The sequence below is a fragment of the Chelonoidis abingdonii genome, chromosome 11 (assembly GCF_003597395.2).
Source record: "Chelonoidis abingdonii isolate Lonesome George chromosome 11, CheloAbing_2.0, whole genome shotgun sequence".
Lineage (NCBI taxonomy): Eukaryota > Metazoa > Chordata > Testudines > Testudinidae > Chelonoidis > Chelonoidis abingdonii.
In genome coordinates this window covers 42,375,404-42,387,534 of record NC_133779.1, presented here as the reverse complement: position 1 = coordinate 42,387,534, position 12,131 = coordinate 42,375,404, and the positions used below count along the sequence as shown (strand labels likewise).

Sequence of the window (12,131 nt, the reverse complement as noted above, 5' to 3'; positions counted from 1 at the left end):
GGAGGAGTCCTGACTGTGCCTGCAAGCTCTGCTGTAACCTGTGTTCCTGTTGTCCAATAAACCTTCTGTTTTACTGGCTGGATAAAAGTCACTGTGGGGTCCAAGCAGAGGGGAGCAGGGCTGGAACCCCCAAACACAGGCGGTGGTTGGTTTGCTGCCTCGTGCGGGCAACTCTCGCAGCCAGCGCTGGTGGGCCCAGCGGCCCTCCCTTCCCAGCCTTGCATGCGGCTGCACCGAGGGCAGGGCAGGGCAGGGCTGGGGCCAGCAAGTGTCAGAGAGATGCCTGCAGACACCTCCTCCATGGCCCCTCAGGTCATTGCACCCTCTGCCCCAGGCCTCCAGCCATTGCTGCTGAGATACCCCCTGCCCCATGGACCCCCCCAGCCCTCCAGCCACTGCTGCTGAGACCCACACAGCCCCTGCCCTCTAGTCATTGCTGCTGGACACCCCTGCCCCACGTCTCTGAGCCCCACAGTCCCTGCCCCAGGCCTCCAGCCATTGCTGCTAAGACATCCCCCACACGTGCTCCAGGCCATCACAGCTCCCCCCCATGCACATTCTTTCAGCTCCTGCACATCCCCCCAGCCACTGCAACGAGCAAGGTGGGATGGAGCCAGCCAGTGGCTCCGACCCGCAGGACTCGGACTCAGGGCTAAAGGAATGTGCTCAGTTTGGGAAGAAACTGGGCCCAGGGATGAAGGCTCTGCCACTGCTACTGACCAGCCCAGGGTCTGAGCTCCACACCCCACTCGAGACATCAGGCCAGACCCTGCCCTGGGGATCTGTGCAGAGGGGGCCCTGCCCCAGACCTCTCGGCAGGGGCAGGCAGAGGTGGGGAGGCACCTCAGTCTGGCTTCGGCCCCCTGGTTCCTGGCAGCAGGGGCAAACCCCACCCCTGACAGGAGGAGTCCGAGTGGTCCCATTTTTGCACGTATAGTCTCCCAGCAAGGGATCGTTCTGCTGTCTGCAATGCTACTGAGGGAAGCTGAATGCGGCCCCAGCAAAGGACCCTGAACTCGGCTCTCCTGAAAATTAACCCCCACTCTGCACTCCCAGGGCAGCAGCTTCATTAGGCTGGGAACTGGCGCGCGTGCCCAGAGACCCCTCTCCGCTCGCCCAAGAGTCACCAGGCTCCGCGTTGCTCGGGCTCCAGCACCCAGAGCCTTTCACCACTGCAGCAGGCACCTCAGAACCGTGCAGCAGCATTTCACATCCCACGGGAACAAGGCCAAAGCCACCACAGCTAAATCTGTCGCTCCAGCTGCTCCTTCAGCTCTGCTGCTTAGACTGTTCCGGGCCCTTCTGTGATTAAGCTCTGTGCTAATTGGTATCCAGCCTCCCCAGGGAGGCAGGGAGCCTGTCAGCACATGGCACTATTTCTTTATGCCACACGCCGTCCGTGGAGCATGAGGCCACCTCTGAGCAGCCTGGAGCCAAGGCCTAGGACTAATGGCTCAATGGAGCCTGGCGTGTCAGAGGGTGTGTGGGTGTGTTGCTGACAGCCCTGGGGTGCAGAGCAAGGGGCAGCCCAGGATCGCTCTGCAGGGGCCCGCCCAGTGGAGGAGCTGGGAGAGGCAATGCTGTCAAGCTGGGCTTAGAACAGCCCTGAGCGCGGGGTGCTCAGGTCCTAGGAGGCAGAATCGGCCACAGCCACCACTGTCCCACACGGACCCCAGTACCCCAGCACACCAGGACCCCTCTTCTGAAAGGGCCAGTCCGCCAGGCCACCATGGGCAAGGGTCCTGTGGGGCGGGCAGAGGGCTGGCAGCAGATGCAGGAGGCTCACGCTTAGTGGAAGCGGTTAATTAGCAACCTGTGTCCTGGAGAGAACGAGCTTTAAAGAAACCGGAACTGGTGTCACTCACGTGATGTCTCCCTTCGGAAAACACTCTGGGCAGGTTATCATTCCATGAACATCTCCCCCAGCAAGCACTGATCCCATGATGCCCACCACAGACTGCCCACCAACGGCCTGGGGAGAACACACCAGCCGTGCTGAGCCAGGCACACTATGCAGCAGCCATGCCCAGGGGCCAGTCTAAGCTGCAGGGAAGTCGAGGGTGGCCGAACGTGACTACCCAGACTGAGGCCTGCCCAGGACTCTGGGTTATCACCCCAGCCCTGGAGGGGCCGGCTGGGCTGGGGAGGTGTCCGTGCACGTCTCCAGACCTGGATGGCTGCCCCACACGTGACATACAGAACCACAGAGCCTCCCTCACTGCATCCCCCACCCGCCAGCGCGTGCAGTGACCATGGCCCCTACCCAGATCTGCAGCTTGATGCGCTTGTCGTTCCTGTAGATGGTTTTGACTTTGAAGTCGATGCCGACGGTGCTGACGAAGGCAGGAGTGAAGGAGTCATCAGCGTACCGGAACAGGAACGAGGTCTTCCCCACGCTGCTGTTCCCGATGATCAGGATCTTGAACATGTAGTCGAAGTTCTGATCCGAGGACTCCTTCTGGCCATAGCGGGAGTCAGTAGCGGAAGCCATCTGCAAAGGGAAGCATAAGGCAGAGCTGGGCTGGTGGGGCACGTGCTCCCTGGGGGATTCAGCCATGCTCAGCTCCATGGAGTAACCAGGGTGGCTGCTCCCCGCTCAGACCCAGAGACCCCACCATCAGCTTCTGGGAGGTCAGAGTGAGGCCACATCATGTAGTATCGCACCCTGCCAACCCTCTGGGTGCAGTAACATGGGTGGGCAGCGTGAACCACCAGAAATGGCACCTAGATATGCCCACCCTTTCTGCCCTGCAACAGGGAGGCTCATGGGGGGCTCTTCCTGTGGGTCATATCTAGTGTCATCCGCAAAGGAGCACTGAAGCGTTCAACACCCTGGAACGAAGGTACAAGGATTCCCAGCAGGGGCAGAGTGACCAGAGAGCTGGGAACAGAATCCAGGTCTACGCACACCCAGAACGGTTCGGTCAGATTTTAAACATGCTCCTCTCTGCCATGCCATTTTAGAATAACCCTGAGACCCCAGCCCTGCATGAGCCTGGGTCCTGCCCCGTGTTTCCCCACTGGCAGCTGGGGGTAATCACAGCACATGCCACCCACCAATGCGGCTGACGCAGGAAGTTGGGCCCGGCAGAGGATGCCAGCCCCGAGCCATCTGGGCTCTCTGATCCAGCCTCTCCCAGATCTAGCTATTCCACAGGATCTCCCTGCCCTGTTCACGAGCCGGACGCTGCAAGGCCCATCAGACCAGAGGCCTGGGCTCCCTTTCTGTCCCAGCATATACTCAAGGTACGTTACACCCATAAGTCGGAAGAGGCCTATTCCACCCAACCCAGTCCCCAGCCAGAGCAAGGCTGATCCTACAGCCTGCTCCCCAGGGCAAGGCTGTGCGACTCCAGGCACAGCTACCCCCATCCCGCCCTGGAGAACCCCATCAGGGACTAACGCCTTCCTGCTACCCACCTCAAGTCTCTCCATCTTCATTCCATCCCCTGGCCCTGCCCTCAGCAAAGCGCCCCATGAAATCCCCGCAGGCTGCTGCTGCTTGGTCGAGCTAGGCAGAGCTCAGCCCCTCCAGCCCCCCAGGCACTGCCACTGCTCTCCCCAGACCTTCCTGCACTTGGTCTGCAAAGGGCTGGTACAGGGGGCCTAGACAATACTGTGTTTCCCCCTCACCCCTCTATTTGGCTAAAGTTCCCACTGCCCTTGCCAGCGATCCTTGCACCCCCTGCCAGGGCTGGTGAGAGATGCTGGGTGGGGACAGTCCTGAAGACTGACGCCTCTGATTATTCACTGAGCAGGCACAGCTCCCCGGGCAGCGGGTGTCAGCTCCCCTCCCCCCGGCCCCAGGGAGTCCAGGCACCACAGCCCATTCGGGCTGGGGCCTCTGGGGGGATGGGCAGCACAGGGGCCAGTCCGATCCAGGGGTGGCAGCAGTTCTGTGCCGGGCCCCGCAGAACCTCCAGGGATCCAGACTCAAGATGACGTTTTTGAAGCCTGTTGCTGGCAAGTGATGGATATTCAGGGTCTGAACAGCTGGTGGAGACACAGCGAGCGGCATCGGGGAGTGGAGAACTCCGGGTCCTTGGCACTGTGCACAGCCTGTGTGTGGAAAGAGGCAAACTGCTCCTCGGGTTCAGTGGGGCAGGGAAGAGAGCGTGGGGAAAATGGAAGGTCTGACAGACAGGCCCCTGAAGAGCGGCCCTTTGCCTGGAGCCCACGCGGCTCCCGGCACAGGCAGGACGGCTCTCTGCGGTACCTACATGGACCGACAGTCCAGCTCGCAGGAGCCTCACGGGCATGGCCTGTTCCTCCTGGAACACTGCAGTGTCTGCACAAGGGCCTCTGCTTCTTCTGCCCATCACACCCTTCGTCTCCTTCCTTCCCAGCTGCTAGAGTGAACTGCAGTAGGGCACCAGGCCACGCTTAGCCTGCACCACAAGTCCTGCTTCCTCCCCAGTGTGGAGGGGCTAACCCAGGGCAAGCTCTAGCCCAGACTCCTGGGCTGAGAGTCCACCCAGCTTCAGCACAAAGCAAACTCAGGTCTTTGCCGCAAACTCCTCCACTGCTAATGTAGCTGTGAACTACCCCAGCACGTGCATCAGTCAAAACAGGACCCTTGGGGCTTCTAACGGAAATGGTTCGATAATCCTGCAACAGCAAGGCCCCCCAAGGGTCTGTACGGGGATCAACAATGTTCAACGTATTCATAAATGATCTGGAAAAGGGAGCAAACAGTGAACTGGCAAAATGTGCAGATGATATAAAATTACTCAAGATAGTTTAGTCCAAAGCTGACTGTGAAGAGTTACAGAGGGATCTCCAAAAACTGGGTGGGTGGGTAACAAAATGGCACCTCGAGACTCAGTCTAAGTGCAAAGTCATGCACACTGGAAAACATAATCCCAGCTATGCATACGGAATGACAGGGTCTAAATTAGCTGTTCTCACTCAAGGAGGAGAACTTGGCATCATCATGGCTAGTTCTCTGAAAACATCCGCTCAATCTGAAAAATCAGCCAAAAAAGTGAGGGATAGATCATAAAACAGAAAATATCACAAGGCCACTATCTGAATCCATGGTACACACACACCTTGAACCGTGCGTGCAGTTCTGGTCACCCCATCTCAAAAAAATATATGAGAATGGGAAGAGGTACAGAGAAGGGCAAGAAAAACTGCTCAGGGTATGGAACAGCTGCCCTGTGAGGAGAGATTAAAAGGATGGGGACTGCTCAGCTTGGAAAAGCGACGCTAAGGGGGGATGTGGTCGAAGCTATGGAAACATGACTGGTGTGGAGAAAGTGAAGGTGAATAAGGAAGCGTCACATGACACAAAGCTAGAGGGTCACATGCTGAAAACAAACAAAGGGAAGTGCTGCTTCAAGCCCACGGTCGCTGCCTGGGACACTGTGAAGGCCAAAAGTAGAACTGGGCTCCAAAGAGAGTTAGATATGTTCATGGAGGATGGGCCCATCGACGGCTGTTAGCCAAGACTGTCAGGGATGCAACCCCACGCTCCGGGTACCCCTCAACCTCCAACTGCCAGAAGCACCTGGCACTGGCCACCGTGAGAGACGGGATATTGGGCTAGATGGACCATTGGTCTAATGCCGGCATCACTATTCCTCGACCAGTGGTGCCCAAAGCACTGCACAGAGACAGTCCCTGCACAAGAGAGCTTTCTATCGGCAGAGACAAGACAGACACAGGGCAGGAGAAAGGGAATACGATCCCCATTTTGCAGGTTGGTAATGGAGCCCAGAGAGGTTATGGGTGGGATTCTCAGTGGCCAACTCCTCTGGAGTTTCAATGGGAAGTGGGTGCCTGAACTCTCTCAGCTGCCTTTGACAGCCCCACCTCAGTGACACTGGACCTCTGGGGCAGAGCAAGGAACCCAGCCCAGATCTCAAGACTCTCCACTAGGCTGCATGAATGTGGAGAGGCACCTGGTGGAAGGAGCATGGCGAGAGAGCCTAGGGCTTCTCCTGGACAATCCACAGCAAAATTCCTGGGAACCAAGGGCAGGCCTGTGCCACTACATTTTTCAGGGACGCAGCAGGGCAGACAGCACCAGCAAACACTGCTGCTCTGGGAGGTCCCTAGAGCTTCGAATGCAAGAATAGATCCAGGAGGTCTGTATTTACTAGGTCCTGAGACAAACCCTTTCCCCCCAGAAATTAATGCTCCCCGTGAAGTAACAGTCCAAGTGCGCCATGATGTTTTTCCCATTATATAAGCTTCCTCTAGAGAAATCCTTGAAGCGAATAGCTTGAATGAATACATAAGGTTTCAATTTCCTTCTTGAGGCAGCCAACCAGTATGGGCCTTTGATCCATGCAGCTGTGATGTTCCTGCACTTTGCCTGAACCAACGTAAAGCCAGGCCTCCACTACTGGGTCTAATGTGCATCCTGCCAGCCTGGGTGCTGGCAGCAGCCAAAACCATGCAAACAAAGTAAGATGTTTTAACAGAGGAATGGCCACAGTGGATCAGACCAATAGTCCATGTAGCCCAGTGTCCTCCAACAGTGGCTGGGGCAAGACGGGTCAGAGGGAATGAGTGGAAAAGGGCAATTCATTGAGTGATTCATCCTGTTGCCCAGTCCGAGCATCTGGCAGTCAGAGGTTTAGGGACACCTGGAGCATGGGGTTGCGTCCTTGACCACCTTGGCTATTAGCCATCGATGGACCTGTCCTCCAGGAATGGATCTACTCATCTAGATATTTGTCTAGTTTTACAACAGGTAACATAAAAAACACTAGTGGAGTCAGTACAAACTAAAATTTCATACAGACAATGACTGGTTTATACTGCTCTGTAGATGATACACTGACATGCAAGTACAATATTTATATTCCAATTGATTTATTTTATAATTACATGGTAAAAATGAGAAAGTCGGCCATTTTTCAGCACTGGTGTGCTGTGACACTTCTGTATTTTTAGGTCTGATTTTGTAAGCAAGTCGTTTTTAAGAGCGGTGAAACTTGGGGGTGCACAAGACAAACCAGACTCCTGAAACGGGCACAGTAGTCTCGAAAGGTCGAGAGCCACTGCTCCACACCAGTCATGACTTTATAGACCTCTATCATAGTCCCCCTTGGTCATCTCTTCTCTAGACTGACAAGCCCCTGTCTTTTTAATCTCTCCTCATAGGGTAGCTGTTCCATCCATGTGATCATTTTTGTTGCCTTTCTCTGTATCTTTTCCATTATAAACCCAACTGTGCCCCCTACATGCCCCATTTTCTAAAGTCATACCAGCCCCGATATTAGTGGGTTAGGTTTAGTGCCAAGGTAGAATTCCCCCCTCCATGTTTACCTGAACTGGACATTCAGCTCCCGAATTCTGACACCCAACAAACAAAGGCATTCACTGAAGCTCCTCATGTCTATTATTGGGCCACTTTGTAACAAAAGGAGCGAGTTCTCCAAGCTGAGACCTACCCCCAGGTCTGAGACGACTTGGTTGTGATCAAACATGATGAGTTGTTACATTTTCCGCAGGGGCCCTGTTATGGATCATCAGCCCCAACATGGACTGCACAGCACAATGCGTCCGCGAGACACCAAGGGCCCACGTGTCAGTTACAAAGCTGCTGCCACCACTCAGTGCAGACAGTGCGTTTGCACACCACCTGCCATAAGGGGAACCAACTTGGCTGTGGCCTTGAGGGACTATTGCAATGTAAATGTCAAACCACCCCAAGAGAGAGAACCAGCCCCTGCAATACTGAAGTGAAGCGGAGACACCACTTGTAAACTCAGACATTAAGAACTGGGGGTCACCACCACTACGCTTCACACATGACATCGCCAGACCCCAGTGGGTGGACAAGAGCAGGAGACAATTACTGTCACTGCGTAATCACTCTCCTGGGGTGCACAGCTCCCACCCTGCTCCCCACCCCCATGCGCACACACACTCAGGATCCCTGCTCCTCTGACTGTCACAGATTCGTGGAGGGCTGGGAGGAGAAGCCAGATGATCAAGACTGGCTGTTTTGCTAAAAGACCTGCTCTGGAAATGATTTTGGGGAAGTCCTGGGGCCCATTTTCAACAAGGGGAGACATTAGATGGCTGCAGTAGATTCCAAGACCAGAAGGGTGCTGTTCTCCTCGGCTATGAGCTTCTTAAGAGGGAGAGCCTGCAGCGACCCTTAACAGGCTAATTGGAGGCCCCCATGTGTCTCAGAAGGTTCATCAGGGACCACTCTTTGACCCCTCTGTAACCCTTAGTTGCTTTTATTTGGGGGAGGGGAGGGGGGCCAGGACCATAAACTTTTCAACTTGGAGCAGAGTACGAACTGATGCAGGAGCATCTTCCTGAATCTGCCGACAGACTTTTCCAGTGCCTCTGCGGCTGCAGGGAAAGAGTTCTTTTCAACAACAGCATGAAATTAAGACTAGGTGGATCAGATTCAAGCATTTAGTCTCAGCACCTCAGGGAAACCCAAGAACCATGTCAATTTCAAGTTGGGTGCTCCAGTCATCTGCAGTAGGGAGGGCACAAACCAAGATGGCTGTGGGAAGAAGCACAGCAGCACAAACCCCCTTTCCTTGCAATAGAGGTTCTCAAGACAGGCAAATCCTTCTCCCTTCCAGCAGCTTCACATTTACCAGACCCCTACCACCCAGCCCTGAGGAAGAGCTCTGAGCATGGTCCAGGGGCAGCACATTAGTAAGAATCCCAGAGCCAGGGAGGGAATGGGGGTTGGCTACCACTCCACACTAGGGAGTTGCCCTTTTACCCTGCAGATGCCCATCTTCTCAGATTTTCAGGCTGGCCCCTGGCTAATAGTTTCAAATCTCTGGTGACGTTTTCCTAGCTCTGTTTATAAAGCACAGAGACTAGATTCAGCTCCATCCGAGTTGTACCAGGATGCACAGTAACATGAGCTTTTAGCGCCAAGATTTAAGTACGTGGGCGATGGCTTGAAAGGGGTTTACTGATTTTTTCCCTTTACTGTCAATGGAAATGAACAAATTGGGCAAGCAGCCTCCTCCTTTGTTTTAAGGTCACCCTTTGCAATGGAGAAACAGAATCCAGAGCCACAAAGTATTTTTTTTCCTTTCTGTGAAATAATATCAGGAAATGCGACCTTATCACCTCATTCATAGTCACTACTGGGCAGACTGCTCTTTGATTCTCTAATCGCATCTCCTGAGAAATTGTTGTACCTTTGTTTTAGTCTCTGATCACTTAACAGTCAAGCAATAAGGTGACGGGCAGAGTACGTGGGGCGAGAGTGTACGCAAGGCACTGTAAGTACGATGCACAAGGCAAAAAGTTGAGCAATTTCAGTTTTGAGTGCAAAATTCACCCAAAAATACATGGCCACTTTCTGATTCCCTTTATCAAACTGAACTTACAAACACAGCCAGGAGGAGGAGAGTTTTTGTTTTACAAGTGCTGTCCCAAGTCCAAAGGCACCTCAAATAGAGAACAGTCGGACGTACTGGACAGTACAGCTGTGGTCATGTTATTACATGCTATCATGAAGCTTTAATGGTGCTCAGAGCTGAACTCCATTTCCTAATAAGCTGCATAATTCAGAGTTGGGGGCGGGGGGAATCAAGAGAGAATTTTCAGCCTCAGAGAAATCGGCCCTGATCCATTTTTTCTAAAGCCAAACAGAAGAAAACCTCTGAACACGTGTATGAATAAACCCTGTTTACACGGCTAATTTGACAGCAATTCAGATCCAGTGGGAACTATACAATCCAGCAAGTCACTTAGCTCATTTTAACAATATGCAATTTAACTCAAATAATGGGTCTCAACATAATATTAGTCATCTGGCCCTTGGGGACCAAGTTCATATTTAAAGAAACATTTTATTGCTCCATTAAGCCAGCCACTTAGTGAGCTAGCTCCTCCAATGCATTTTAATTACAGGACTCTTAATACCTACACGCAGCTTTACTGTATACCATCTCCAAATGTCTGCATTAAACGATATGCAGAGGGACACACACCTCCTGTGACAGGCACATGGAGATCCCAGCAGTGAGCTAGTGCTCCAGAGAGAAGGAGGGCGACTCCCCACTAGCCCCACGACTTAGTGTTTGTCACCCAAGTAAAAGCATCTCTCTCCTGCCAAGGCACAAACTGAGTCCCATCATAATGGACAGTGCAGATCAGGGGTGGAGGTGGGCTCCATTTCTGTAATGCCTCTGGACAGAGCACCCCAGAACACGCTATCAAGCTCAGTCCTGGCCTGGCTGAGCAGCAGGCCTCTATGGCAAAATTCTCTGTAACCTCACAGTGTCCTGGTGTAAAATAACAGACACTAGTAATCCTGCGCTAACGAGCAAAACTTGGTGTGCAGGCAGATTTGGGTTGGTAAAGACTGAGAATTATACTAAACTAGGCAAGGCACGTTTCTGCAGTGAGGAAGAGGGTATCACTGGAGCTGGGCTGTACCTAGGATCTGGGCAATGAGTATCTTTCATCAGCTAGTGTTTTTCTGAGGGAGAGAGCAGAGTGGGACAGAGACAGAATCAGTTTTATTCTGAGATAGCAGGGCTGAAAAGGGTTCATGGTATTTCTGTATCAGAAGCATCTGTCCTAGCAGTGGGCGCTCTTCTCCAGTTCCCTAGCTGTTTTCTTCTGGAAACTTCATCCTTTAATATCACCCAAGAAACACAAAAGACCCATCATGGAAGTGACCACCTCATTCACTGGTTTGCCTTCACCATGCAAACATCAGTAAGTGCACAGATGCCAAGGCAAACAGTCACTCAGGCCCCCACATCCATTTTGCTCTCTATTTTAAAAGCAGCGTTAGGCACACGTGAAGTTAGTTATCCCACCCATCAAAATGAGAGCAATGCAGTAACCTTATACACCACCACATTGTACAGCACGGACCAAAGCTGCACGCCTGGTTGGATGTGTTAATAAATGACTGTCAGAGACTCGGCAGTTGAGTGGATGCAGGTGGATTCAAGCTATTCAGATGCCTGTAGCGTTCAGCCCTCAGAGTCCCCACCCTGCCATCAATCATTCATATTAAAACATCCTTAACCAGCTGACTGTTATTTTATTTAAAAGGCTTTCTCTGGATGGCATCAGTTAGCACTCTCCCCCTCCCCCCCGCCAAACACTGGCAGAAAAGGCTGCATGCACAGAATGCCTCCTCTTGCAAACACCACCTCTATGTTATTCTTTGAGGCCCAGCCAAATCTTCTGACCTGGTACCAACCAAGAGAAATGTCTCAACCTAAAGCCGAGAGAGAGAAATATTCAGTGACACTATTCGGTTCCCTCAACCTCCATGTTTCCCCACACTGCCAGCTGAGAAATCACATTCGCAGAGCTTGGCAACTCACTGGAATGGATTCGTTCAGCCTCTGGTCCAAAACCGACCCTTCAATATGTTTTACACAGACCCCAAAAATGCCCCATCACCCTTAATCCAAGCGCCAGCTGGGAGCCCACGGGAGTCCCCGGGCACCCTCGGGCACCCCAGCGCCCCTCAATCCCACCGCCAGACGCGCAGCGTAGGTGGGGGGGGAGCGGAAGCTTGTCTGCTCCCCCCCAGGCCGGAGGAGACGGAAATGGATGCAGAACGCTGACCCCCCCCATTGCTCTGCCATGCTAGAAGCCCCCCAACCACACAGCTCCCCTCCCCCGCGTGCAGCCAGGAGCCCCGCCCGGTGCATCCCCCTCCCGGTGTCAAACGAAGGTCATCGCCCTGCACGCGGGGGGCCGGGCGGGGCTGCCCTGGGGGGCGCGCTCACCTCCGGATCGCGCTCCCCAGGCTCCTCTTGCACCAAATGCAGCAGCAGCGCGCGCGGCCCCGTCAATTGCAGAGCCCGGCTGACGTCGCCAGCATTCCGAAGGGGCGGGGACCGGTATCCAGATAAAAAGTGACGTCAGGAAGCCGGAGACGACCCATTCCGAGCTTCTCCCTCAAGGTTCCCGAGGAGGCGGGCTTCTACCCGGTCTTGCGCGATGATAGGCCCGCGCTAATGATTGACAGTATGAAGGTGAACCCACTCGACGCCTTCGTGGGCTTTTGAGTGACAGCCTCGAGCCTCCTAGGGAGGCCAGTTGGCCTGGTCCCTCAGGGATGGCAGAGCCCCCTCAAGGCAAAGGCTGTTACTGGCACATGACGTGCCACCCCTCCACACCATGGGGCAGTGGTACGAGCCAGCACCCCCACA

General features: G+C 53.9%; 1 protein-coding gene across 1 annotated transcript in view; it reads right to left on the bottom strand.

The window, feature by feature from the left end:
* RAB3A (RAB3A, member RAS oncogene family) overlaps positions 1–11,810 on the bottom strand; it is a 26,156-nt gene extending 14,346 nt beyond the window's left edge. Inside the window, exons 1-2 of the mRNA XM_032782829.2 lie at positions 11,706–11,810; positions 2,264–2,491 (exon numbers count right to left, since the gene is read on the bottom strand). Coding sequence (XP_032638720.1) covers positions 2,264–2,491 — 228 coding nt within the window. The 5' untranslated portion in view covers positions 11,706–11,810. The remainder of the gene's footprint in view (positions 1–2,263; positions 2,492–11,705) is intronic.
* Between the last annotated feature and the right edge of the window lie 321 nt (positions 11,811–12,131).